Below are 24,987 nucleotides of genomic sequence, written 5' to 3' on the forward strand. Positions count from 1 at the left end.
GATATATCATTGGAATAATTGTCTGTCATAGAATAAGTCACTGTTTTTTACACCAACAAATATTGTTATACCACATTTTTATTATTCTTGTCTTTTTAGAAAAAAATTAAATTATTAGTTTCGATCAAAATGAGCTTACAAAGAAAAACCAACAATGGCAGAATTCCAATATTTTAAGCCTAGAACTCCAGCAAAATGAGCTTCAGTACTGATAGCCCAAGTCAGTGGCGGCTCTAGGAATTTTTCTAAGAGTGATCAGAAATTACACTATACTATCTTGAGAAATCACAACTATATATAAACAAAAAGTTATACATAATCAGTCTCCTTCTTATAAGGGAGTCTTTACTTAGCTTAAGTAAAGACTTCACATTTTTCAATTGAATTTCAATGATCCGAACTGCTCAATGCAAGAAATTAGCAAAAAAAATGACCGGAAATGGCTCCATCCGAACAGTTTTTTTTTAACTGTTGAATAAAAACTTCTCGGATGAAGCTTTTCTCGGTCTTCTTTTTTATTGATTTCTCGCGGGGACCCTTAAAATCACATTTTGATCACATTGAGCGGCTTAGATCATCGAAATCCTATCGGAAAAGGGGATGTCCGCACTTTGCTGAGTGCAGACGCCCTTAGGTGAAGTTAATTGTATACATAATATATAAAATGCGACCCAAAAATAGCAAAGTATATAAGCTATTACAGTTGTCCTCAACGAGTTTTCATATTTTGAAACCATTGCATGATATCCTCGTTATCAACGGTATCAAATACATCACTCTCTATGTAAAGTAATTAAGCAATCATTCATCCATTGATCTTTCATTCGATTGCACAAATTGCTTTTAATTTCAAGTGGATTAATTTGTGGGGTGGGTGTTTATTGACAATTGAATTGAGTGTTCAAAGTAAGGTTAGTCCAAAAAATTTACATGTATTCTAAGCGAAATTTTTTTTTTTTTGGGTGGTCAGTTGACCATGGAATGACACAAATGGAGCCACCTCCGGCCCAAGTGGAGCCTACTAGTTGGGGGGGGGGGGACAAAATCGTGGACATATAGGAAAAAAAAACAAAAAAAACTTCCAGGGAATCATGAGATTGAAATTGTCAACCTTGTTGGTAACGTGACCATGGAATGACACAAATGGAGCCACCTCCGGCCCAAGTGGAGCCTACTCGTGGGGGGGGGAGGAAATTGTGGACATATAGAAAAAAAAATACTTGGAGCCTACTAGTGGGGGGGGGGGGGGGGGGACAAAATTGTGGACATATAGAAAAAAAAAAAAAAACTTCCAGGGAATCATGAGATTGAAATTGTCAACCTTGTATAGAAAAAAAAAAAAAAAAACTTCCAGGGAATCATGAGATTGAAATTGTCAACCTTGTTGGTAACGTGATGTCTTTGCATTCTTCAATAAAATTCTCTTTACCGATCAGAAAAAAAAAAAAAGACAAAATTTAAATACTCCTTCCGTCCCAATTTGTTTGTCCAATCGTCGAAATTCGTGTCTTTCAAAAATATACTTATATCTTACATTTTATAACATTTTTTTATGATTTTTGAAGATTTTGTATAATAAAACTAATTGAGATCTATCAAACAAGATCCATATTGCATATTAAAAACATTACGAATTGAAAATTATAGACAATTTTTTGAGAGGTCAAACGCTCTCAAAAAGTCAAAAAGAGGACAAACAAACTGGGACGAATGGAGTATCTCTCTGTCAAACACCCATACGTTCTCTGCACGGTTTTTTCCTACCAAAAACTAATATTTTTAAAAGACCAATTCTCTATCTCTCTCCTCCCTACGTGGTTTTATATTTCGAAGATCGAAGATTTTGTCAGATTTTAGTGCTACATGTGCTGAATCAATTTTACAGGTTTCTTAATTTTTTTTTTTTTTTTTTTTTTGTCTCTTTTCCGTTTATTTAGTGCTACATTTGCTGAATCAATGTCACATTGATCAGTCCCACTGTTCTTATGTAATAGGAGTATTTCATTCAGTAAATTTTTTCTAGTTTGCTTTGGTGTCAGCTAATTGGAGGTTCTAAATTCTGACTTGTTTTCCAAAAATCTTGTTTTGGAAATGATTTTATTGTCCTACATCGATTAAGTGTGGGTTTGGTCTTGCGTGTACTTTTGGACACCCTCTTCTTATTAGTCGGTTTTCAAAGGTGAGTTTTATCCAAGAGTTTGTATGGAAGCTCTTGTATAAGCATATAAGCACAAGACCAATGACTTAGATCTCTCCCTTTCATACACTTTTCTCTAGCTTTGTGTCCCCCAGAACAGAAATTCATGCGGATTAATAACTACATATATTCTTTGGACGGTTGTTGAAAGGGTTTGCAAGCAGCCCCAGCGATAATCCCTTCTGATTTGAATGACAAACCTAGCCTGCCCATACCGTTGTTACGAGGTCCGGTTGGATTCGAAACCCTAAATACTTTTTCCCTCTGAGTTTTCAAATCTTTCAATTAATTGCTTTTTAATTCAATTAGTTTTCCAAAATCAATTCAAACCAATCAATCCTTTTCCTTCCAATTAATCTAGAAATCAATCGAATTTAGAATAATTTAGCTAATACGTCCCTACGGATCAATACTTGGTTCTTCAAAGTTGTAGTTAATTTCTAGTTTTTATAAATTTATTTTAACTAGGTACAACACGATCAAATCTCGAGGTTGAAATTGTCAACCTTGTTGGTATTTGTATATTGAAAATTCAGTGCGATGTTTTTGCATTTTTCTTTAATAAGATTCTCTTTGCCGATCAAAAGAAGACCATACGTACGTTCTTCTGTCTCCCTCTCTCTCACAGACACACCTTCTCTACATGGTTTTTTCTACAGAAAAAATAATACTACTATGTTGAAGACCAATTCTCTATCTCTTCCCCTCCCTTCGCGGTTTTTGTGAAGAAGGAGGAGGAGGAAGAGCCCAAGAACAAAGACATCTCTCCGGCTCTCGTACACTTTTCTCTAGCTTTTTGTCTCCAAAACCAGTAATTCAAGGCCAAAAATTCTCTCTCTCTCTCTCATGTTCCACGATTCAATTGAATTTATTATTTAAACATTACTTCACCGTCCCTCTCATGTTCCACGATTTAATTGACGTTATTATTTAAACATTACTTCACCGAAAACGATTCCGTGTTATTTATTATCATTATTTTTTATAATCAAAATGGTGGGAGGGGGCAACCAACATAAAAACTCTTATTGGGCGTGACCATAAGGGCTCCCTCCCTGCCAATGGAATGTCTGGTTGGAGCCATAGTTATCGTCCGGGAGGACGGACCGTTACCACGGCACCACTTTAGTGCACATCTGGTGAAAAGTCCCCTCCTTTCGTCCGCAGACGGATTTCGAGCACCTGTCGAAACTCGAACCTCCATCTGCGTTAAGGGAAGTAGTGGCCCTCACCAACTGGGCTACCACCTCGGTGGTGATCGCGTGTTATTACGACCATAAAAACTTGAACCAGTGCGGTAGTTGCGCAGTCAAATTCGAGATGCATGGAGTTTACCTTTATGTCCTTTCTTTTTGGTTAAAATGAAGTAGATCCATTGTGAGGGACTGGGGTACATTTAGAATCATAAATTTTGACAACTTAATTTGGTCCGATAGGGGCTTCACCAAATAGATTTGCTGCTTTTATTTTAGGAAATAAATTTTGGCACTCTGGTTTTAGCTAGTGAAATTTCATTTTATGTGTTGATCATTTGAGATTGTAAAACAAAGAGTGGATTACCACAGGTTAAAAGTGGAGTGCTAAAATCACATATTTTTATCATGCTGATAGAAGTCTAAAATAGATTAACTTTGAGTATTCGTTACGTAATCAAATTTAAAATGTGAAATTTATCTCTTTGTCCTTTCTGTTTAGCTAAAATAAATAAATCCAATATAAGGGAACAATTACTTTTCGGAATCAAGCCAGCCGTACACAATAAGATATTCCATATTGAATTAGTTAATAAGAGTGTAGATAAAAAACTATATACAAATCGGATTATGCGATTTCAATAGAAATATGTACTTCCTCCGTCCTTTTTAAGTGTTCAATTTCATAAATTCAACTTTTTATAGAAACATAATCATTACACTTCGAATATTCTTAATAGAGACATTATCATCGCATTTTTTCTCATTAACTTTTAAAAAAGGAATCTACTCAAAAGGATAAAATGAAAATTTTATGAACTTTTACCCACTAATTTTTTCAACTTATCACTTATTAAGGAACGAATGGAGTAGTAAGGCCCCGTTCCGCAACGCTAAATAAGTACTTATTTTTTAAGAAGGCAATTTCAAGCTCAAATATGATAGGTTTATTGAAATATAAAAATATGCAATATGGATTTTGTTTGAAAGATCTCATTGAGATTTTTAATACGGTGAAAAAAAATTAAAAAATTATTTTTCATTTGCATTATTTTTGAGTTTGAAAATATGAAATAAGTACTTATTTTTTAAGAAGGTGTTCTGAAACAGGCTCTAATTCTTATGTTGTCCTCAATCGCTACACTCAAATATATTCTTTTGGACTTTTAAATGTATTTTTTGGACTCTCATAGAAGGCACACATCTATATAAAGCAGTCACGTTGCCTTTAGTCCTCCATCATCATCTCTCTCTCTCTCTCTCTCTCTCTCTCATGGAGAAGCAAAATCTCTTATGCTTTTTACTCTCCGGCTGCTTCTTCCTCCTCTCTCTTCTCTCAGGTATTGATAAACAAGGATAATATCGGGTACTTTTTTAAAAGCAAAAATAGTCACAAACTGCATGTCTTGTAGTATTTCTTTCAAAATCTAAGTTAATATATGTTTCCGAAACACATGTACGTACATCAGTAATTAATAGATTTTGAAAACCATCCACTAAACTAGCTTTAATTTTGTGTTTCAAGTAAACAAGTACGTACTCCATAAAGTAAAAACATTTGTTAATGCTGTACTTGTATACTTAATTTTACCAATTTCCTTCATCCATCGATGATTAATTAATGCTAACCCAGTTTGTTTATGTGATGAACACATAGATATCCAAGGAGTGCAAGGTTCTTACTCTCGCCACCATAGGCATGGGGGTGGTGGTGTATACGGATTTCGCCCCAAAAAGCTTTTTGTCTTCGGGGACTCGTATGCCGATACTGGCAACCTCCCAAAATCAGCTATCGATTGGCAGGTTCCCTATGGCATCACCTTTCCCGGCAAACCATACGGCCATTTCTCTGACGGTCGCGTCCTCACTGAATTTCTTGGTACACCCTTTAACCTCTCTCTCTCTCTCTCTCTCTCTCTCTCTCTCTCTCTCTCTCTCTCTCTCTCTCTCTCTCTCTCTCTCTCTCTGTATGTGTTTGTGTGTGCTCTTCTCCATAAGCGATGGCAACGGGGCGGATCGGAGACAGATATTACAATCTCCGTCCCCGATCTCCAACGGGTATTTTCTTTGGTCCTCCATCCTTGCCCCAAACGGATAAGGGAGATCCCCATGGGAATTCAATATCCGAATTAAAAGAAAAAAATAGATTTTATCGTCATTATTGAAAGAACGAGACATAGAGATTAAAGATGGATTGAGAGAGAGAGAACGAGGACAGATCGAGAGAGTGAACGAGGACAGATCGAGAGTGTGAACAAGAATAGAGAGAGAGAGAGAGAGATTACAGTGGCACCGGGCACGGACGGGGGTGGGAGCAGTTCGACTATTGTGAATAGGATGTGGGAGTGGGAGGGAATCACTGAACAGTAAACCCTAATCGTTATAAGTGTAGAATAATAAAATATATATCGAGGAATTTGGGGTGGATCAGGGGTGACACAAACTTACTGTCGAATCCTACCCGATCCCCCAATTTTTATAAAAAAATATTCGTATTGCGGCCGAAAAATCTCCGAATTCCCGATTCGTTTGAGGCAGGGAATTAATGGATCCAACGAAATGGTCGTCACTATTCTCCATACGGCTTGAGACTTGCATTATGTGGGCCTATCTATGATCCACAAACCTACTTCGAACCGTACATTCACCTAACATCCAAGTCGATCTCTCTCTCTCTCAACTTGAGAGCCTCTCTCTATACTATTCTTCTTCAAGGGTTTTCTTCAGGGGTTGGGGGTGGGGGTGGCCGCTACTCCTCACCTCCACTTCCCCTACCTCTAGCCTCCTTCTTCTTTACTCTCTAGCCTTGTCGTACTCCACTTGTGCCTCTCCTTCTCCTCCACCCTCCGTGGCTTTGCTCATCCGATGAATTAGTTGGCGGATCCGATGCATTGGCTTCCGGCGACAGTCTCCTCGGCCGGATTTTATTTTTTATTTCTTTGTCTCTTTATGGTTCGTTTGTTTTGGATTTTGTTAATTTGTTTGTTTCTCTCCCTTTAATGGGAGTTTTTCCTCCCCTGTGTATGATTTCTGTTGTTATTTTCGTTGTCTTTGCCGTAATTGAAAGTTTGTATTGCTCTCTCTGTTTGGAGGTCGGTCATGGCCGATTAGCTGGCAAAACCTGATTGCGATGCTTTAGCGGGTTATCTTGGGTAGCTAGCTAGGCCTCTTGTTCAGTTATTTACTCCCTTTGGGATGATATCCAACTTCGATGTATTCGGCTGTTTTCTGATATAATACAACTCCTACCATTTTTGGAAAAAAAAAACATACACTCACCTCGCAAAAAGCACAAAAAAACAATTTGATTGAATATCAATTGATCGTAACCAAATATCAATTGATGTTCGGTTATTACAAAAAACTTTGAATTATGTGAACCTTACTAGTTAATAGTTATGGATGTGAACTAAATCGCATAACCTTTTGACTTACAATCTACGATCATAAGATTCATAACTAAGGGGTGTCTTGGGTTAACAATCTATGATTTTATTCAATTTATTATTTATTATTTTTTGTCAATTTTTTGCAGATTAATGATTTGTACCGGCAAGAAGAATTTAAAAAGTAAAAAATTATGAACCAAACAAATTTCTTTTAATAAAGAAAAAATAATTCAAAAAGTCTGTCTGTTTTGAATTATTTTTGTCTTTAGTGTACTTTTTAAAGATTTTGATCATAATTTCGTACTTTTTAGATTTCTCTTGTCGAAACGAACCGATAATCCACAAAAGGTTAACACAAAACTAATAAATGCGAAAAAGATTGAATAAGGATAAAAAACAAAAAAAAAGGCTCAATTATTTAATTAGCCAAAACACTCTAATACTACAATTTTATCAGGTTTTCATTCTCGTACTCATACATTTTGTTTATTTTATTTTTTTAAATCTTCTGTGTTGTATACACATGTATATGCAGCCAAGTATTTGGGATTGAAGTCTCCAGTGCCTTACGAAATGAGGAAAAATAAAGCAAAACTTGCGAGGTACGGGACGAATTTTGCGTTTGGAGGGACTGGTGTTTTTAATACTACGGTTGCGGTTGGGGAACCAAACATGACTGCACAGATTGATTTCTTCCAAAATCTCCTCAAGGAATCGGCTTACCGGAAATCGGAACTTGAATCCTCCTTGAGCCTTGTTGCCGTCTCCGGAAATGACTATACTACTTACATCGCCGAAGGTGGCTCCGAACTGGTAAAATTTACATATCAACTCTCAATACATATGTAACAGTCGGAAATACATATGTTATGCAGCACCTGATTTGCTTCATGTGTTATTCCACCTTCCACGTGAATTCACGAAAAAAAAAAAAAAAATAGCATGCATATACCATAACAAATTAAACGAGATCCACAATGCCACATGGGTAGGTTGTCAGACTTTTCAACGCCCGAATATCCGTCTAATCCAAATCCCAAAGAAATGGAAAATTAACGGCTGCCTTTGAATATATGCATCCGGTTTATTGATAGGTCTACCAACATGTATAGAGACATGTGGAAGATGAAGAGACGCACTAAGAAAATTTGGTGATATAATATAGCAACTCTGTAGGCATGTACTATTATTTTCCCAGTTGATTTGTGTATTTCTATGCACATGCATTTTGATATCTTATTCCATATCCATAATTAGCTGTTAAAGTCTCTTATACATTTCAAGAAAAGTCAACCAAAACATTCAAATAATGCGTTTACTAGGAGCCATCAATTAATTCTTTTTTTTTCTTCCCTTTTAAACGCTGGAAGATATTATTTTAAGGGGTCAAAAAAATAGTACTCCCTCCGTCCCTAAATAAGTGTCCGGCGTGCAAACCTAAGCCTTATGCATTTTTTTCGTTAAAAGATCTGTTTTTTTTTTTTTTTAACAATCTAATAGAACTTATTGCCATTTATTGATTTGTGAAAAAAAATTAATTTTTTAAACAAAAAAATGTATTTTTTTAAAAGTTTAGATTTACGGGCTGAACACTTATTTAGGGACGGAAGAGTATTATAGCATTTGGGAGGACAACCGTCCCTAGGCAAGGGATCAGGCGCCAAAAAGGTAGAAAATCCTTCCATGGCCGCCACCGGATGACCTCCTCCTAAAAGGTAGAAAATCCCTAAGGATCAAAAAAAAAAAAAGACCTCCTTCTAAGGGAAATTTCATTGACACCCTGGGATTTTTCATAATAACAGATCATTCTGCAATAGTAGGAGAGATAGTGCACTTATTTAGGACAAATTTAGATTTCCTGGTCATTGTTGGTTACATTTAGCGACAAGCATAGAATTTTGTCCCCGAAAGATATCACCATTGGTGTTTTTTCTTATAGTGGCAATTAGAATTCTCCCTCTTTCATACGATGTCCCATGTCTCAATGTATTGTCGTCTGCTTGAATGAAGCCTCCCCACTTATTGTCAATATCCTTGAAGTTTTGCACGGACCATGCCGGTAGGCTAGGGGCGTCCCAAAGCATGAGATCCAAACAAATTTCTCCTCTTTGGCATGTTCACCATCCCATGGTTTAATTACTTCTTCTTTCATCAAGTAACCAATAAAGGGCTATTACTTTTAAATTTTCGTAATATTAGTTCTGAAAATGTGAAAAATTGAAAATTTTCGTAATACTATTACTTTTATCAGAATTATTCTCTTATGTATGTACTTATTTTTTAGAGACCAGTACAATTAACCAACATATTTTTATTGAAAATCTATGCTTTGGCTGCATGCTGTTGTACTAAACTACTTAATATCTGTAGGGTTTTCCATCCTTCATTACTTGTGTAGTCAACCAAATTGCTGTGAACTTGAAACGAATACACGACATGGGAGTGAGAAAAGTGGCTGTTACAGCAATCGAGCCCTTCGGATGCCTCCCCGAATTCACCGTTGCGAATTCCTTCCAACAGTGCAATGAAACTGCAAACACCCTCGCGACACTCCACAACACTTTGCTGGAGCAAGCGGTGGCGAAGCTCAACAGTGAGAGCAAGGACCCAGGGGCATTCATAATACTTGACCTCTATGATGCGTTCAGTTCAATCCTCAATCACAAAGGTAATTTTCGTTTTTGTATGTTCTGTTTGAATCGTCAACATAGGCGCCGAAGAGCCCCAAAGTATGCAAGAGAAATTTTTCGGTGCCGGATGGATATATCCCATGTAGTACTCACTTGGCACATCCGGGCCGTCTATTGTATTTTTGGACAGCTCGGATTGAAACATTCTCTCTCTCCTCCGACCCCAACACTTTTTCTCTCTCCAAATCCAAACCGTCCAAAAATACAATGGACGATTCGGATGCGCCGAGCGGGCACCAAGTAGGTAAACATGACCATCCAGTCCATAGGATTTGGGGCTCAGTCATTATCATTGTTTAATTAAGTCATACAAATCTAATTTTTCACTAGAAAAATAAAGCAGAGCCATGATATCTGTCAAGTAGCAAGATAAAACTAATATAGCACAACATGCTGTTAAAAAAAAAAAAAAAAAAACTAACATAGCACAAGCTAGACGACAATCATGCATGCATCAACTTGGTGTTTTTTTTTTTTTTGCCGATTTCTCGCGGATACCCTTAAAATCACATTTTGAATACATTGAGCGGCTTGGATCATCAAAATTTGATTGGGAAAGGAGAGGTGCGGACGGTCCTGATTGTAAGAAGTGTGGACTTGATCAGGAGGACTATGTGTATGTGTGTGTGTGTATATATATATAAACATTGAAAATGGTTACAAAAATTAAACGGATCTATTGGGGTGCTGCCAGAAACCCGAGTCATTAATGGTTGCCAATAATCTTTTCTTTGGTGAAATAGGTTGCCAATAATCTTTGTCACTTGCTTCCAAGAACTAATAAAATTATTTTTTTCTGTTCAAAAAAAATTTACTGATTGGCACTAATCTATCATACGAACTTCTTCGCACTGCAGAAACTACTGTGAAGTTTGAGAGCCCAATATTAAAGCCATGTTGTTTTGGCACAGCCAGTGGTTATAGCTGTGGGAGCTTAAATGCGAAAGGAGAGAAGATGTATACCTTATGTAACAATCCTAACGCTACATTCTTCTGGGATAATGTGCATCCAACACAAGCCGGATGGCGCGTTGTGTTCTTTTATTTGAAATCCAAGTTTGAAAAAAGTTCATATTAAAAAAGCAATTCAGCAATTCTTGTATTTTCCTTCTTAAAAGGCTTCGGAAATGGGCACGGCCTGTAGCAGTGTTAATATCTCTGCTTGTTTACTGGGAGATTCGATCTATTGTACCTTCTCTTATTGTGTGACCGGCAACAATATCTTATGTGTTTTCATGGTAAATGTTACTCGATCCCTTCGTCCTACTTTAAATGTCTCTGACGAAAATTCGCGCAGTTTCAAATCCCAAAAAATATTACTATTTTTAAATATATATATTTTATTTTCTACACCAAATTAAAGTGCTCGTACTTTAATTAGGTGTAACAAATTAAAAATATATATCTAGAAATATATTTTTTGGGAGTTTGAAAATGCACGGATTTCCGAAAGGGATATTTAAAGTGGGATGGGAAGAGTATCATTTTGTGGTGAATTTTACAATGAACAATACTGGGAATAAAGTGATTCTATTTTTATTATGCCATTTCAAAAAATGTTATGTTAATTTATGATATTGTTTTATTACATCCATTTTGTGGATTTTGTTATGCATTCTGGATTTTTATTTTTATTTTTGGAATGATAATAGTATATTATTAGGGAAAATTTAACAATGGGTACATCAAGTTGTAGATAGATGGGAGGGGGGATCCAATCAAAAGTTAGAAAAAACACTTACAAGGCCGAAGCCCAAAACACCCGAGGGCCACGCCCAAACACCAATGAGGCACATACCGCCCAGATCGGGAACGGGTCATTCGGGATTTTTTTCCGAATCATCTTCATCTTTATTGTGGGGTGACACTTCATTTATTTTACGGTGGAAGTCCAAGATCAATAATCTTGACTTCCATAGTTTAATAAAAAGGTAAATTTTCGTAGTCGTCCCTCTAATTTTACGGCTATCTCAATTTCGTTCCTCTAGTTTCAATTGTCTCAATTTCGTTCCCGTAGTTTGTTCTACGTTTCAAATTGATAAAATCGTTAACACCGTTAATGAAACTAATGGAAAATATGATTAAAAAATTAAGTGCTCCAATTTTCAATCCAGTTGAACCGCTACGAAGATCTTATTTTTTCGATCATTTTATCCTAGATGGTTGTAATGAATTTTTGGCTCTAAGGCTTTTCAACGAGCACCCGAAGACTCCTTATTTAGTTTCAGGGCTCTATTAGGGTACTCATTAAAAGACGTTAGAGCCAAAATCCATTATGGCAATTTAAGATAAAATAATCAAAAAAATAAGATCTTCGCATTGGTTCAAACGGATTGAATATTAGAACACTTAATTTTTACACCGTTTATATATTTAAAAATATAATTAAAAAATTAATAAAAACACAATCAGAAATGATGCCTGCATATAAAGTGATTCTAAAAATATTCTGTCATTAGAAGGATTGTCTCATTTTAATGGGGTTGGGCCCATGGTTATCGGAGCTATGTGAACCAGGGTAAGCAGGGGCAATTTAACACTCCACGAATTTAACTTAAGCCCACAAAGACATTAACCGTAACTGACGCAACGGAATTCACTAATGACTAGTTAGCGTACTAGTCCAAACGAGATAAATAACTCGTCGCAACGAGCAAATCTTGCGCACAAGAAAGAAAGAGAGAATTTCTGCAATATTATTAATAAAAAACTACATAAACTCTAGGTTACGAACCCTTATATAAGCCGAAACCCAAGAAACCCTAAAAATAAATTAAGAAAATAAAAAGTCCGAGAATTTAGGACTTTTCCTAAAACAGAAAATGAGAAAGAAAAACAAAACTTTCCCAAAAAGAATCAACTTAAAAGAAATTATGGTCTAAGAATTTTATCAAATTAAAAGAAATAATATAGATTTTGTAATTTATCCTTCTCGTTTTGGAAAAGTCTTATTTTTCTTCTCGTTTCGGGAAAGAAGAAGAAGAAGAGAATAGGTGTAACGCCCCGATTTTTCGAAAGCAATATAAAATAAAATTTTAAGAAAATTTGCTAAATAAATATAATTTTTCAAAATAAAGTTTAGCTATTACAGTCACAAGATAAATTTACTGATTCAAAATACATTAACTTCAGAACTGACTCTAGGCTTGATACAAATTCGAAGCATACTCGATATTCGTTCCTGATATTCTTTCCGTGTTGAACTGCAAAATCTTTGAATTCTCTCCATTGAATTCTGCGCCTACTGGCAAATTGTTCGCCGAAGCAAACGATTTGCCAGGATACACACGTATCCGTGAGTGATAAATCACCGCGTAGAATAATCCAACCCAACCACCCCTCTTACTCTACAGCTAGCAAGTAATAGGATAATAAAGATATGAAAAGCAGAATAATGATTTAAAAACACCAATTTATTACTATTCATTATTCTAATGTGAAATCTAAGATCTCTCCGCGAGATCTTTCCTCCCCCAACCGCTAGTCATGCTCGGTCCCATGAGGTCACTTCCCTTTACTGTCGCAGATACACCTAAGTTATATACCGAGTGTGCACCCCAATAACTACAACAAGAAGAAAACTTATCATGCATGAATCACAACTAGAGTTCGCCTATCTTATATACCACTTCACAAATCACTTCACAATCATCACTGGACTCCCGCCAGTCTATCAATTCATCACTGAACTCCCGTTAGTTTCAATCTCATCACAAATCTCATCACATCTCAAAATTACGCCTGTAGGCAATCTAAAAATAAAACATTCCAATTCATCCATTACCTAGCATCGTCTAGGTGAATTCTATTCGCATACCACCCCATGTCTCTATGGTCCAATCTAGCATTCAAATCAAGCAGTGGTGCAATATACAATTAATCAAATAATAAACAAAACAATCAGTAAGCAATGTAATCACGCAACTTTTTATGAATGAGCCGTTGTCCTTAATTTCGTGTGGACAAGATGATAATAACTAAGAACTCTTTTAAAAAAATTTTAAAAAAAATATTTTTCTAGACTCTCATTAATTATTTCTAAATAATTAGATTGATTAAAAACTAATTAAATACATTAATTAGGTAAAAATATTAAAATAATTAACATTGACTTTAATAAGAGTCCTAAAGGTCCTATGCAATCAGTTTAGTGTCAAAAGTTGCGTTCGGAGGGTCGCCGGATTATTTTAAATAAAGATATTAATAAAAGTTATCGAAAGTAAAATAAATAGATAATAAATTATTTAATAAATAAAATAGGTCAAGGTTAATAACGTTTCATCTTTGGAAGGTAGTGAGTCTAAATAAAATTACTCGGGTATTAATAATAAGGTTTATAAGGTCGTAAGGAAATTTTAATTGGAAACACTGTAAAAATAATAATAAATAGTAAATTAAGTAAAAAAAAAATGAAGTTAACAAGATATTATCTTTGAGATGCAAGGAGTCTAGAAAAAAATAGGTTGGGTGTTAAAACGTTGTTTAGAAGATCGCAAAGATTTTTCGTTTGAAAACTTTGAAAGATAACTAATAAATAATTTAATAAATATGTAATTAAATAAAAAAATATAATCTTAACAAATTATGATCTTTGAGGTGTGAAAAGTATAAAAAAAATATTTCAGGTGTAAAAAATGATGTTCGGAAGATCGCAAAGTTGTTTCGAAATATTTAAAATCAACTCAATCTACCAGATAAATTAAACTGATATAACTATTATATTTTATACTAATATGATATCACACTGTAAGAACATAATATCAGATCAATAGTTTTTCATAATTTTAATATCAAAAGGATTGTAAAATAAATCATAAGGGTCATCTTCTTTGTAAATAATTACACATAAAGTGCCGGGATCAAAAATAATATCAAATTGGTGAATACGGCAGAAAATGCGCAGTGAACTATATTTTTTTCGTTCGGGACAAAGGGTTAAGCATATAAACACTTAATATACTTGGAGAAGGGGTTGGAATGAATTATAATACCTTGAATCGGATCGAATTGATTTAAAAACAAATCTTGAATTTTAGGGAAGAAGACTTTGGGTTCTTTGATCGGGAGACTTTGGGATCGGATTGAGGCTTGTTTGGGGATGCTCTGGGTTGTAGGAGGTGATCGTGATGGTTGAATTGAGTTTCGGTTTGGCGTAGCTATGAAACCCACTTTTCTCTCTCTTTCTTTCTCTCTCTAAAACTCCATTGATTAGAATTTGGTTTTCTTCTGTTTTTCTCTTCTTTTCTGATCGGTGGAGTGTGGGAAATATCGTGGTATTTTCGTGGGTCAATGGGGTGGGATATTTATAGGTGAATTTTGGTGAAAGAGGATAAGAGTAAATTTAATGGAGTTGGGTTTATGAGATTTAGAATGGACGAATTGGGCTTGATTTTAGGGTTAGGGAGGAAGTAGAGACTAAGTAGGAGACGAAAAAAGTTTGAGGTGAGGGAGGAGAAGGAGTGTGCATACACGCATGTGTGTGTAGAAAAAATTTAAAAAGAATGCATGTATATATTGCATGCATAATTTTATTTAAAAAAAAAGAATTCCATTAAGGAAAATAATTCTAATAATATTATATTTAGAAAAAAAAATTGGGTCAAAAATCTGGATTGTTACAATAGGTCTAAGAGTTATCAACAAAAGAAGAAAAAGAAGAGAATAGGTCTAAGATTAGGATAGGAAAGGTTAGGGAAGATTGAAAATATAATTTATCCTTCTCGTTTTGGGAAAGAATCAACTTAAAAGAAATTACGGTCTAAGAATAATTAACGAAATAAATCTTTTCTTAAACGGCAAGGATAAATTACAATCTATATTATTAAACATAACTTGTTTTCTCATAAATTACAAAACGAGAAGGATTGTAATGACCCGAATTTTTTTTTTTTTGCTCTATTTTTTTTATACAAATTTATATTGTTAAATTCTTAATTCAATAACTAATTACATTGAATTATTAATTATACATTATTATGTGTATAATTGATATTATTTTCACACTTATATAGGATATATATTTATACTTTAGATATACAAGTATCCATATTTATCTCTTATCCTATCTAACCAAAATTCTATTAAAATTAATCTTCTACTCCTCTTCAAACTCTCCTTAAACTATATCTCTATCTCCTTTCGCATTCCACCACCTCCATACTTATCTCCAAATATCCACTTCTCTCTCACAATACAACACTTCTAGTCCACTACATAAACAGAAACAAGAAAAGAGGGCCTATTTCGTCCATATCACGTCCATCTGTTCACGGCCTATTTCTTCCTAGTTGCTGTCGTTTTTAGGCCTAAGTTTCTTCACGAATATTGTAGAGGGCGTCGAGAGCTTCGATTTCAACCCAACAATCACCCAAAATGGTCAAGGATTGATAGAGTTATCGCTGTCCAAAGATCAGTGAAATTTTCGGATTCTGTTTCCAGACAGCAAACAGGACTTATGAAAACCCCACTTTTCTCCTAGTTCAAATGGTTTTCGGGCTTCGACTTCTTCACAAAAGTTGTAGAGCGTTTCAAGATCTTCGCGTTAGACACAAGAATAGTCCAAAATGGTAGAGGTTTGGTCAAGTTATTTCAGTCCAAAGTTGCTGCTAGAATACCGATCTTTCGCTGCTAAACAAAAACCCACCGGACTCCACCGAATCATTTTGTCCAGATTAAAGGTATTATAATCCCTCTCCTACCTTCTCTTAAGTATATTGAGAAATTGCGTATTATTATTGTTATTATTATTATTTTTTTTGATCCGGCTTGAAAGAGATCAATCTCGACTAACGAGTGGCCGAGACCGGCCGTTCTTATTTGTTTTAATTTTTCTTCGGCTGTGAACAGTGAATCCCACGGATGGGTATTGAATTTTTTTTGATAAAATAACACTTTGATCCTCCTAAATTATTAGTGTACTAATTTTGGTCCAAATGTATGATGACCTATTATAACTAGCCTCTTAGTTCATTAAAGTCATGTATCGGCCCGTTCATAAAAGTTACGTGATTGTCCTGCTTATTATTTATTTCAATTATCACTTTGATTATTTGTATATTATTCCAACTTTTGATTTAAATGTTAGATTGGACTCTAGAGACATAGGGTGGTATGCGAATAGAATTCACCTAGACGATGCTAGGTAATTGATGAATTGAAAAGTTTTATTTTTAGATTGTCTGCAGGCGTGATTTTGAGATGTGATGAGATTTTTGATGAGATTGAAACTGGCGGGAGTCCAGTGACGAATTGATAGACTGGCGGGAGTCCAGTGATAATTATGAAGTAATTTGTGAAGTGGTGTATAAGATAAGCGAACCCTTGTTGTGATTCAGGCATGATAAAAGCTTTCCATTTGTTGTAGTTATTGAGGTGCACACTCGGTATATAACTTAGGTGTATCTGCGACAGCAAAGGAAAGTGATCTCATGGGACCGAACATGGCTAGCGGTTGGAGAGGAAAGATCTCGCAGATAAGATCTTAAATCACACGATAGGTTAATAGATAGTAATAAACTGGCTTATGTGAAAAATATCTGTTTGACTTCTTCGATTCAATATTATCTTATTACCTGTTAGTTGTATAGTAGGAGAGGTGATTGAGTTGGATTATTCTACTGGGTGATTTATCACTAACGGACACGTTTGTATCCTGGCAAATCGTTTGCTTCGGCGATCAATTGCCAGAGGGTGCAGGATTCAATGGAGAGGATTCAAAGATGGTGCAGTTCGACACGGAAAGAATATCAGGAACGAAGATCAAGTATGCTTCAGATTTGTATCAAACCTAGAGTCAACTCTGAAGTTAATGTATTTTGAATCAGTAAATTTATTTTGTGACTGTAATAGCTAAACTTTATTTTGAAAAATTATATTTATTTAGCAAATTTTCTTAAGATTTTATTTTATATTGCTTCCGGAAAATCGGGGCGTTACAAGGATAAATTACAAAATCTATATTATTTCTTTTAAGTTGATAAAACTCTTAGACCGTAATTTCTTTTACGTTGATTCTTTTTTGGAAAATCTTGTTTTTCTTTACCATTTTTAGTTTTAGGAAAAGCCCTAAATTCTGGAACGTTTTTAGTTTTAGGAAAAGCCCCAAAAGTCTTATTTTTCTATTCTTTTCAATCTTACCCCAAAGAAGAAGAAGAGAATAGGACTCCTTGCCTAATGCATGCCTTGGTGGATAAGGGAAGCGAGCGGCTGCTGCCCCTTAGGTAGCATGCATCCTCATCGTCTAAAAGTGTTTTGAATAGTTCGGATTTTAAAACTAACTCTTTCGGGAAAGAATTAAATTCTTCCCTAACTTGGAAGAGTCTATTTTAAATCCGGATCATGAATTATAAGACGGACTGTGAGGATGCGCGCTGATGCATGCATGCTGCCGTGAGCTCACAGCAGCCCGCCCCCCGCTTCCGTGGATAACCGCTTCCGTGGATAAGATGTTCTTTAGATGCTTGGGACCCAACTCTCTTTTGGGAATTAAACAGATTTTGTAATAATATAGATTTTGTAAATCCTACGGCTGAGAAAAGTCCTAGGGCTGGAAAATCATATTTTCAATCTTCTCGTACCTTTCCTATTCCAACTCTCTTTTGTTATAGAAAGATAGAAAGTAATAAAATTTCATTGCCAAAAATAAGAGCCGGATTTTGAAATAAGAAACGGAAATAATTTTTGAAACCTTAGTACTCTCTCTCTCCGAAGCAAAGCGAAATCTTCTCTAAATTTTTCTATCCAAAATCTCTTTTGTTATGGGAAGATAGAAAGTAATAAAATTTCATGTATAAATTAAGTGCAAGGCAGATCATAAACTAAACAAAAGGGTAAGAAATATTTTTGTTTATCGGTTGATCAATTTTTTTTGGTATGTGTATTTTTTTTTTTTTGTGAACTAAACAAATTAAAGGCTAAGAAAAAAATCTGTTTGATCCTAATTTAAGAAAAAATCTTCCTGTATAAATCAGTTTCGTTTTAGTTGTCTTTAAAACGCATTGCGTTGTGTCTTTAGACACGAGCAAACTCTAGTGTAAACATAAAATATAACAATCATTCTGCAATCACAAATACTTTACATATACACACTGAAAGTATAATGTGTGTGAGTCCCAATATTAATCTGAATGTGTTTGTACAAGTACTTGTGATTGTAGAATAATTAAAAATATAATTACTGTTATCACTGCAAAAATACACGGAGGAGCCAAGACTGCTGATTTAAGAGCATCTGTATCAGGCTCTTCAAAGACTCCTTCATGCTAAAGTGGAGAGGAAAAACTTGTCTTGCACCAGCCTCGCTTGGTGCCCTCAATAATTGTAAAAATGCTACAGCAACTTGTCTTGCACCAGCCTCGCTTGGTGCCCTCAATAATTGTAAAAATGCTACAGCAACTCTTTAAATGTAAAGAGGCACTGATCACTTGCTATTCACTTTTTTTAATGTTTTTCCTGCATTTTCAAAGCTCTCTCTCCCTTTTTAATGTTATGTTTGGATGAGTTTTTGAGAAAATTTTGTAGGGTTATGAGTGGAGAGAGAAATGAGAGTAATGATTGAAAGTAGAAATAATGATCGGAGAGAGATAAAGAAATAAGAATAATGATTAGAGATAGATGTGAATAATGATTAAAAATAGGAGTAATGAATATTTTTTGAGTTGAGAAATTTTTTTTCAAATCACTATTCAAACATGGTATTAATGTTTCCAATGCTCTTTCTTTTGGTGGGTTTGGTTTCTGCTTTTTTTTAGAATTACAAAATAATATTTATAATGGAATAATTTTAATATAGACTATAGAGAATCTGATACACTAGACATTTTTAAAATGAGTAATGGATAGAAGGGGAATCTCGGATAAATACTGGTTTTTGTCATGTATGTAGATCTTAGTTACAAGTTGCAGTACCGTGTATGAGCAAAGACGATGAATAAAGTGGGGTTAGAAATTGACATAATTGAAGTACTGCTTTCCTAACAAAAAATGGGAGAATAACTTAATTACGGAGGGGCCGTGAATAAGTTATTTACGGAGAGGCCGTGAATAAGTTATTTACGGAGGCGTCGTGAATAAATTATTCATTCTTGGAGTCGGCAAGTTACACACGTCCGTATCGGCAGTTAATGGCCTGGAAGAGTTTTTTCTCTTCTAGATAATCCAAAAGTGTTTGGACAACGTGTGCGATTCAACTCTGTAAAAGCATAGTCACGGGCACCTCCGTAAAAAAGTATTCCCCTAAAAAAGGAGTTGAATAACATCAAAAATAGATTGAAGATAGATTCCATTCTCATTAGGAGAAAAAATTCTTTCTGGATGAGATTTCTGCCACTTATTTGTGGGTCTCATTGTGCATTTATTGTTGTATTCTGAACTGTTTATCTTGTAGAGGTCGGAAAATAATATACTAACACTAAAAATTAGCCTATTCGGACATCGATCAGTTTGTCAAAAGTTGAATTTTGATCTACAAAATGGATGGTTGTTGTGGACAATTTACTTTAAAAACTACTGACAGAATTAGTCCATCCATTTTGTAAACTATAATTCAACCTTTGACATACCTATCGATACCTGATTAAACTGATTTTTTTGTGTTGATATACTACTTCGCGGGCTCTATAAAATGAACGATTTAGATTATCGCAACAAATGCACGATGGGACCCACAAACCTCATCCGAACAGAATTTACTCTCATTTATTAGGTGTTTACTAACGACATAACTACGAAAGTACTGAAAGTAAAAATGTAGAAGGACATCCGTAGTGTGATCTGCCAAAAGAGTCGTTTTTACATTAAGCATGAATTTTATATAACATGGCAAAATAATACAATAAAGAACGAATAAATTACAACATCAAGAGAATACAAAATTGTGGACATGAAAAAAATAGAAGAAGCTTCCAATTAGATTGAAATTGTCAACCTTGTTGGTATCACTATATTTAGGGGCTGTTTGATAAAACTAAAAACTGAAAAATTAAGTACTAGAAACTAAATGCTGAAATTTTTAAGCTGAAAAGCTATTTGATAAAATATATTAAGTACTGAATTAAAAAAATGATGAATTAATTTTGTTCCAATTCTCTCTTAATTTACTAACAGTTAAAATATACATATGGTAATGGTGGAGTGGTGGAGATGGTGGTGGAAGTGGTGGTGGAGGTGGTGGAGTGGTGGAGGTGGAGGTGATGATGGTTGTGGAGTGGTGGAGGTGGTAAAGTGGAAGTGGTGGTGGTGGTGGTGGTGGTGGTGGAGTAGCGGTGCTAGTGATGGTTGTGATGATGGTGGTGGAGTGGTGGAGTGGTGGAGGTGGTGGTAGGAGCGGTGGTGGTGGTGTAGCGACAGTAGTGGTGGTGCTTGTCACGCCCTCGATTTTTAACATAATTTAAATAATACATTTCAATAAAGAGTTTCGCTTATCATAAATATAATACCCTAAAGAAGTTTTCACCTGTTCAAATTACAAAAATAAGTCCCCAAGATTAAAGTTATACAGCTTAGGCACTCTGGCCCAAATAGAACTTAAGTATTTGTACGAACTAACCCTTAAGTTTCAAACAATTTAGTCAAAATGGAATTTCTAAAATAAATAGTTACAAACTCATCTTTACTAAATAAAATCCATTACAAAAGATTATTAAGTAACTACATGAGGTTGGCTTCCAAAAGTCGTTCACTTCAAGCACTCAACATATGCAATCTACTATCCAGCGTTTGAACCTGAAAATAAATATTAAGTTGAGCTACACTAGCTCAGTAGGAAAATCTTTACCGATCTATATGTAAACATAATGAAAATGTGCAGGTGAAAAGAAGACAAGAAGTACGACTCAATCGATAGATAACAATAGATTCTAGAGCATTCCAACGTTCAATATGATCATCCTAACGCATGCCTATAACTCAATGTACCACCAAATTCACACGATGTTAAACAACCCAAGTAACCTCGACACGACTCACTATCGCCAATCACCTCCATCGGTATTTCCACCCCTTGCGTTACCGTCTGACACCACGAGGATTATCGTGTTACCACCCATTGCGTCACGGTGATCCATAACAACTCGGGTCACCGTATTACCACATCTTGCATTACGGGACGGTCTAAGTCGTCGTATTACCACCCCTTGCGTTACGAAACTTCTCAAGTCGTCTCGTATTACCACCCCTTGCATTACGAGACTTCCTAAATGATCAACTTCCGACACAAACAACTATTTTCTTACTCGATATACAAGTTATGACCTTCCCAAGACCACAATCAAACATAGAATATGTTACGACATGCCAACCATATCACAAACATTCATAAACATTCGACCAATCAATAATATGTGAAATAACAAAGTTTTAATCAATTAAACCTTTATTATTTCCTACTAACGGAAGGCCTAAGGATCACGAATAACATCAATTGATCATAGGACGTCAATTAGATATGCAAAAGATGGACTATAAGGTATCCGAAAGGGTTTAGATGCAATTGAAGGTTGAAACGATTGAAGAACACAAAATAGCATCGAAGCTGTCCAGAACAACACGGGGTATTGATACCCTAAAATCAGGTATCAATACCTGACTAGCTGGAAATCCAGAAAAGGATGGAGTATCGATACCCTATTTTTGGGTATCAATACCCCACTGTTTTGAGGCGATTTTCTGCAGTTTAACGTACATTCAAAGCATCAAAGGGGGGACGATCAACAACTTCTTTTTACAGTATGGATATGAAATTGTTGATACCAGTTCGGTTGACATCAAAATGCTGAGCATTGTTATGCTTTATATATGCTATTAATTTGGTCATTAAGGTAGGGAACTGCTCCGTTTCTCTTTCTAGGAATTGCCTGCCTTCATCGCCCGTGTGGTCAAGTAAATTGCCGTAAACCTGAAAAGAATTCACGACATGGGAGTTAGAAAAGTGGCCGTGGGGGCGCTGGAGCCCATCGGATGCCTCCCCGACATCACCGTCCAGAATTCTTTCCAACATTGAAATGGAACCACCAATGACTTCGTGAACCTCCACAATACTTTGCTTCGGCAAGCTGCGGCAGAACTCAACAGTGAGAGCAACGACTCGGGGGCATTCATTGTCCCTGATCTTTATGGCTCGTTCACTAGGGTCCTCGATCACAAAGGTGGTTTTACTGTTCTGTTTTCTTCTCATTCTTCCTCATTAGCTTTCTTTTGTGGCAAAGTATTACTTCTCTGTCACAATTTTATCTGTTCTAATTTGGGAGATCAACCTATTAAAGATCACAATCATGGCACTTTACATATTCAACTTTTTAAAAGATGCCTGTCAATTTAAGTCAAACTTGTCGATTCAGTTCAGGAGAGAAATGTAAAAACGAAATTTGATCCATTCACATGGATCCAGAAGACGATCGTAGCCGACCATCAGCTAGCATAGTGACATGTCCAAAAATCTGAACTCGACCGTTTATTCCTTTTTAACAGATTGGAAAGAAACCCGGCCAAGTGATTGATTAATGATTTGTCGCTAATTGATATGTACGTATATGAACTTGTTCCACTGCAGACGCTACCGTGAAGTTTCGGAACCTATTGACGCCATGCTGTATGCCTACCCAAACTGGTTATTCCGTGGGAGCGTAGACGGAAAAGGAGAAAAGATGTATACTGTTTGTCGCAACCGTAAAGCTAGATTCTTTTGGGACATGTATCATCCAACACAAGTCGGATGGTGCGTTGTGTTCTCTGGTTTGAAGTCCGAATTCGAAACAAGTTAGTTAATTACGTTTCCAGCTTGCTGCTTGTAGGTTTGTCTGGTTTATTGTGTTTGGAATAAAAATGTGTTCATTGTTTGGCAATTCTTAGTACTTTTTGAATAAGGCTTGAGCAATGGGTTTGGCTTTGTGATAAGCCCTGTATTGTTCTCTTATATTCTCTGGGGTTGTATGTGTGGATCGACGATGCCACCTTAGTTAGGATGTTCTCTTTCTTTACTTCTGTCACAACTTTCTTTTCAAGGCTTTGTAATCACTTTCTAGATGAATATATAATAGCCCTTCTTGCTTATAATACTCCATTCGTTTCTATTTGATAGTCTGCATTTTCTTTTTTGGATGTTCCAAAATTAATGTTCAATTCGATAAGTCAACGCAAAAAGGGTCCAACTTTCCCTTTTTACCCTTCTTCAAAAAGGACAAAAGTAAGTGTGTGTGTAGGGGGAGGAATTTGGAAATGTCCACCAACTTTGCCTGCCTAAAAAAATAAAAAATCTCGGGATTTGTTATTTCTTCTTTTAAGGAAACAACCGGTTTCCATTTAAATTGCAAATGCTAGTCCAACAATGAGGGGCAAAATTGAAAAGTTAAAAACATATGCATGTAATAATTACACTCCCTAAAAAAGTTGGGATCTCCGAAGGAGACTAACAAATCGAAACAGAGGGAGAGAAGAAAAAATGAAAAAATTAAGCCACCTGTTTATCTGGCTTATCTCTTTTCTATATCTTTTCCATCCCTCTTCCAATGCTTTATTGGAAGTCTTTTTTTTTTCTCCTATCATATGTATCAATATCATGGTGGTAGGCTTTTCTCTTTTCCTTGTACCCTATCAAGTATCCGTACGTATCTGCTTGAGCTTACTTATGAAGTTGAAGTAATATTCCTTTAATGCTGCCAAATCTAGTAATTTCTCAAACCGATAATGTTGCATCCCTAGCTATCATACAAACCCAGAGTGGGGAAACCTCCTTACAAGGCTCCGATCTCTCACTCCCCTCTGCTTTGTCTTCTTCTCTCTTACTCCCACACATTGCACAATACATAAAAATTATATCTCACGTCGCTCATCTAAGTCACTCAATTTTGATTAATATAATTAATCTAGATGCTAGTTCACCTGCAGCCAATTGACTTTAAGTTGGAACTCTCTAAGAAATCTTACATGATATCAAAGCTAGGTCTTTGGTGACTTCACCACACGTACGTGGTCAAGTGTCTGATGCTCGAGTCAATCGTCTCACCTCATCGATCAAATCATACTTCCACGTGCATTCGGCTGAACGTAAGGGTCAATCACCTCACCTCATCAGTTAATACCTCCATGTATATTATGACTGCACGTAAAGGTGAGTATTAGACTATATCTCACATCGCTCATCTAATCTATCCAAGATTGGTTAAATTAATATAATCTAGAAGCTACTCAACCTATAGTCAATTGATTTTAGGTTGAAACCCTCTAAGAAATTAATCTAATATTGAAAAGTATTGGGTGTGAAGTAGAGTTTTAAATCATGATATCGGGAAATGCAATGGTATTGGTGATACGGGTATATATCGATTGACCTATTTAGGAACATATGGGCCGATATGTAAGAAAATAACGGCATCAGAGATTTGCAGATACGATATGTAACGATCTTTATTTAAAACCTGGTGTGAAGGGAAAGATGGAAACAACCATAATTCAAGATCAATCTCCCTCTCTCTCTCATGTTCCACGATTTATTTATCTAATTGACTTTATTATTTGAACATCAC

At 35.5% G+C, this 24,987-nt stretch overlaps 1 protein-coding gene across 1 annotated transcript; it reads left to right on the forward strand.

Moving 5' to 3' along the window:
- Positions 1-4,633: 4,633 nt before the first annotated feature.
- On the forward strand, positions 4,634-10,688 carry LOC131319006 (GDSL esterase/lipase At5g03610-like). The gene is made up of 5 exons (XM_058349096.1): positions 4,634-4,730; positions 5,048-5,269; positions 7,315-7,592; positions 9,150-9,447; positions 10,327-10,688. The coding sequence occupies exons 1-5, from the start codon at positions 4,664-4,666 to the stop codon at positions 10,545-10,547; spliced, it is 1,086 nt and encodes a 361-aa protein (XP_058205079.1). The 5' UTR covers positions 4,634-4,663; the 3' UTR covers positions 10,548-10,688.
- The last annotated feature ends 14,299 nt before the right edge of the window (positions 10,689-24,987 follow it).

This window comes from Rhododendron vialii, chromosome 3a, assembly GCF_030253575.1.
Source record: "Rhododendron vialii isolate Sample 1 chromosome 3a, ASM3025357v1".
NCBI classification, from domain to species: domain Eukaryota; kingdom Viridiplantae; phylum Streptophyta; class Magnoliopsida; order Ericales; family Ericaceae; genus Rhododendron; species Rhododendron vialii.